At 44.6% G+C, this 5,000-nt stretch overlaps 1 protein-coding gene across 1 annotated transcript in view; it reads right to left on the bottom strand.

Annotated features, from left to right (window-relative positions):
* LOC117375658 (pikachurin) overlaps window positions 1-5,000 on the bottom strand; it is a 60,623-nt gene that overhangs the window by 17,953 nt on the left and 37,670 nt on the right. The window contains 3 exon segments of the mRNA XM_055223993.1: window positions 1-114; window positions 1,445-1,634; window positions 2,983-3,127. The exon segment at window positions 1-114 is cut by the window's left edge and continues 12 nt beyond it. Of these exon segments, the coding sequence (XP_055079968.1) occupies window positions 1-114; window positions 1,445-1,634; window positions 2,983-3,127 (449 nt within the window).

The following is a 5,000-nucleotide window of genomic DNA, read 5'->3' on the forward strand; positions in this document are numbered from 1 at the left end:
GCGCTCCTCTGAAGCCCAGCGGACACAGGCAGATGTAGCCGTCGGCGCGGTTAGCGTAGCACACTCCTCCGTTAGCGCAGGTCACCAGGTCACACACGCTGTCGTTACACTCACCTGAAACACAGACACGTTTAAATATTGTGTTAAACATCTGATATTTGTGGACTCCGGCCTGTCTCTGAGCACAAACAGCAGCATTCTCAGGAAAATGATATAAAACATGAAAGAAAAATAAACACTGAGTCAAGACGGACAATAGTTGAAGTGAAAGTTCTGACCCAGTTAATTAGTAAGAATAAACTGTTAGGTAGCAACGAGGAATGCTAATGGTGCTGGTTTAGTCCTGGTTTAGTCCTGTTCTGGCCCTGGGTTAGTCCTGTTCAAGTTCTGGTTTAATCCTGGCTTTAGATCTGATTTACACCTGGTCTAGTTCTGATCTAGTCCTGCTCCGGTCCTAGTTTGGTCCTGCTCCAGTCCTGGTTTAGTCCTGATTTAGTCCCGATCTAGTCCCGGTTTAGTCCTGGTCTAGTCCCGGTCTAGTCCCGGTCTAGTCTTGATTTAGTCCCGATCTAGTCCTGGTTTAGTCCTGATCTAGTCCCGGTTTAGTCCCGTTCTAGTCCCGGTTTAGTCCTGGTCTAGTCCTGGTCTAGTCCTGGTCTAGTCCTGGTTTACTCGTGATGTAGTCCTGGTTTAGTCCTGATTTAGTCCTGATCTAGTCCTGGTCTAGTCCTGGTCTAGTCCCGGTTTAGTCCTGGTCTAGTCCTGGTCTAGTCCTGGTTTACTCGTGATGTAGTCCTGATTTAGTCCTGATCTAGTCCCGGTTTAGTCCTGGTCTAGTCCCGGTTTAGTCCTGGTCTAGTCCCGGTTTAGTCCTGATCTAGTCCTGGTCTAGTCCCGGTCTAGTCCTGGTTTAGTCCCGGTCTAGTCCCGGTCTAGTCCCGGTTTAGTCCTGGTCTAGTCCCGCTCTAGTCCCGCTCTAGTCCCGGTCTAGTCCCGCTCTAGTCCCGGTCTAGTCCCGGTCTAGTCCCGCTCTAGTCCCGGTCTCGTCCCGCTCTAGTCCCGCTCTAGTCCCGGTCTAGTCCCGCTCTAGTCCCGCTCTAGTCCCGCTCTAGTCCCGGTCTCGTCCCGGTCTAGTCCCGCTCTAGTCCCGGTCCAGTCCCGCTCTAGTCCCGGTCTAGTCCCGCTCTAGTCCCGCTCTAGTCCCGCTCTAGTCCCGCTCTAGTCCCGGTCTAGTCCCGGTCTAGTCCCGCTCTAGTCCCGCTCTAGTCCCGGTCTAGTCCCGGTCTAGTCCCGCTCTAGTCCCGGTCTAGTCCCGGTCTAGTCCTGCTCTAGTCCCGGTCTCGTCCCGCTCTAGTCCCGCTCTAGTCCCGGTCTAGTCCCGCTCTAGTCCCGCTCTAGTCCCGCTCTAGTCCCGGTCTAGTCCCGGTCTAGCCCTGCTCCTCACCGATGTCCGCTCCGCTCAGAGCTCTTCCTTGGGGCCAGGGTCGGAGGTCGGTCACTTTGTTGTTGATGGTGAGACTTTGGATGCAGCCCACAAAGCCTCGGTTGGCCCCTGTGGCCTTGACGAGCCAGTAGACGCTGGGCGAGCCGCCGACGTACAGCGGGGAGCGGAACGTGATCTTTGTGTACTGGCCCTGCACAGCAAACATGCACGGTACAGACGACGGGCAACAAAAATGAAAACAACAAATAGACTCTCCAGTTTCGGACTTAATGGACTCGCTCTATTGCTCTCTTTGTTTCCTTTGTTTGCTTTGGGTCTGATGGAGTTATAGATGGGGAACAGATGACGTCTGAGGTGGAAATTTTAGGATTGCGTGTTGTTTCCAAGATACACTGCAGGAAATGTTAAAAAGCCACAGTCGTCTTTGTCAAATCCTTGAGTCTCACAGGAGGTTTTAGGTAACTTTAGGTAACTTTAGGTAACTGTGTGTTTTTTCCGTGTACATGTCTGCTGTTTTATTTCACATGTCTGTTTTTTGATCATCCTTCCGTGTACTCAAACGCTGAAGTGAAGGCGTTTGGACCTCAGACACTGTTTAAGTCCGTTACCCCGTTGCTCTCTGTCCGTCATGGGACCGTTTGTTTACCGATGCAAACGTAACAAACCAACATAGACAGTGTTCACGTGTGTTTTGGTATTATTTTACACACGACACGTCTCAGGCCGCCATTTCTGTTTAAGGAAGGATTGTCTTTCCAAACAAAACTAGCTTGTTTAACTCTCCTCTTCTTTTCTCTGGCTCAAAGTTGTGTTTACTGTCTTTGAGCTGCAGATGAACAGCAGACTGTGGTCCTGAGCTGCTCTCTCGACGGTGTTGGTACATTCTGTTATGAAGTGTCTGTTTATTTTCTCCAGTATAACGCACTCACTGCACTCTTCACTACACTGAACGGACTAAACTACATTATTTAGTTTGTGTCTCGGGGTTTTGTCCTTTGTGTGAATCACTTTTTGTCTTAAAGTGTTTGTAGTTTTGAAAAAGACCAGAATCTCAAACTGTCTGAAAATTCTCTGAAGTGCGTCTGAAAGTTTACAGATATATTAAATAAGCAGCTCTTCAGGTCAAAATAAGTCAACTGTGTGCTGTCTGCATCTAATTACAAAGTGATTTATTGTTCAGTAATCAGGAAGTGCACTTTAGCATGCTAGTTGCTGTCACATTATTACATCTTCCATCTCACATTGTACAATGCCATGAAGACAAACCACTAAGCAGCCTTCCTTTAAAGGTGAACAGTGTAACTTTTCTAGTAGAGCGTTGTTTCCACGGAGATGTTACTGCTTTACACAGCATGGCATTAAAAACTATATCTCCATTGAGTCACACGTCAGATCTGCGGAGAGGTGACCCCGCTTTCATAAGAATGCATGTTTTTCAAGGCATTTTTTGGATCACCTGTAACTGAATAAACGCAAGGTAGAAAAGTTTAAAGCTATCCTCTGAAGCATTTCAGACGTTGGGTGGATGTGAGAAGCACCTGCGAGCGCCCGGAGATGGGGTTATCGTTGTCCAATCGCAGCCAGCCGCTCATGCCATCCCGAAACAGAGTCGCGCTGTGCCACCGACCAATCACGACGCGGCTCTCGGCGACGATCTGGGCGGCTCCGGTGCCACAGTTAAACCTACGGAGAAAAGAGACTCGTGTTGTTACCGCGGCAACATAAACAGGATTTAAAGAGGCAGAGGTGGATGGAGTAAACAAAAATGTACTCAAGTAATACTACTGCTACTTCAAAATGCTATTACGCAAATAGAAGTACAAAGTAGTAGTTCAAGAAGGTAAAAGTAGTTGTGTCTGGATCATAGATCACTTCCTGTTTAGAATTCTGCGACTAGCAGTATATACAGTTTATGCTAGCAGGTTAGCTCTGTCCGTTTATATATACAGTCTATGCTAGCAGGTTAGCTCTGTCCATTTATATATACAGTCTATGCTAGCAGGTTAGTCATGTCCATTTATATATACAGTCTATGCTAGCAGGTTAGTCATGTCCATTTATATATACAGTCTATGCTAGCAGGTTAGCTCTGTCCATTTATATATACAGTCTATGCTAGCAGGTTAGCCATGTCCATTTATATATACAGTCTATGCTAGCAGGTTAGCTCTGTCCATTTATATATACAGTCTATGCTAGCAGGTTAGCCATGTCCATTTATATATACAGTCTATGCTAGCAGGTTGGCTCTGTCCATTTATATATACAGTCTATGCTAGCAGGTTAGCTCTGTCCATTTATATATACAGTCTATGCTAGCAGGTTAGCCATGTCCATTTATATATACAGTTTCTGCTAGCAGGTTAGCTCTGTCCATTTATATATACAGTCTATGCTAGCAGGTTAGTCATGTCCATTTATATATACAGTTTATGCTAGCAGGTTAGTCATGTCCATTTATATATATACAGTCTATGCTAGCAGGTTAGCTCTGTCCATTTATATATACAGTCTATGCTAGCAGGTTAGCTCTGTCCGTTTATATATACAGTCTATGCTAGCAGGTTAGCTCTGTCCGTTTATATATACAGTCTATGCTAGCAGGTTAGCTCTGTCCATTTATATATACAGTCTATGCTAGCAGGTTAGCCATGTCCATTTATATATACAGTCTATGCTAGCAGGTTAGCTCTGTCCATTTATATATACAGTCTATGCTAGCAGGTTAGCCATGTCCATTTATATATACAGTCTATGCTAGCAGGTTGGCTCTGTCCATTTATATATACAGTCTATGCTAGCAGGTTAGTCATGTCCATTTATATATATACAGTCTATGCTAGCAGGTTAGCTCTGTCCATTTATATATACAGTCTATGCTAGCAGGTTAGCCATGTCCATTTATATATACAGTTTCTGCTAGCAGGTTAGCTCTGTCCATTTATATATACAGTCTATGCTAGCAGGTTAGTCATGTCCATTTATATATACAGTTTATGCTAGCAGGTTAGTCATGTCCATTTATATATATACAGTCTATGCTAGCAGGTTAGCTCTGTCCATTTATATATACAGTCTATGCTAGCAGGTTAGCTCTGTCCGTTTATATATACAGTCTATGCTAGCAGGTTAGCTCTGTCCGTTTATATATACAGTCTATGCTAGCAGGTTAGCTCTGTCCGTTTATATATACAGTCTATGCTAGCAGGTTAGCTCTGTCCGTTTATATATACAGTCTATGCTAGCAGGTTAGCTCTGTCCATTTATATATACAGTTTATGCTAGCAGGTTAGCTCTGTCCGTTTATATAAACAGTTTATGCTAGCAGGTTAGCTCTGTCCGTTTATATAAACAGTCTATGCTAGCAGGTTAGCTCTGTCCATTTATATTTACGTTGATGTAATTGGAAAAACAAAATAATAAATAAGGCACAAAATCCGTTGTTCAAAAGATAAACACAGAAATAAAAACATTTTACTAAATCACATCTGAAGGATAAAGAAACACAAACGTCCAAATCATTTTCATATCGTCGATGTAAAGCGTTTGTCACTTT

Source organism: Periophthalmus magnuspinnatus, chromosome 9 (assembly GCF_009829125.3).
Source record: "Periophthalmus magnuspinnatus isolate fPerMag1 chromosome 9, fPerMag1.2.pri, whole genome shotgun sequence".
Lineage (NCBI taxonomy): Eukaryota > Metazoa > Chordata > Actinopteri > Gobiiformes > Gobiidae > Periophthalmus > Periophthalmus magnuspinnatus.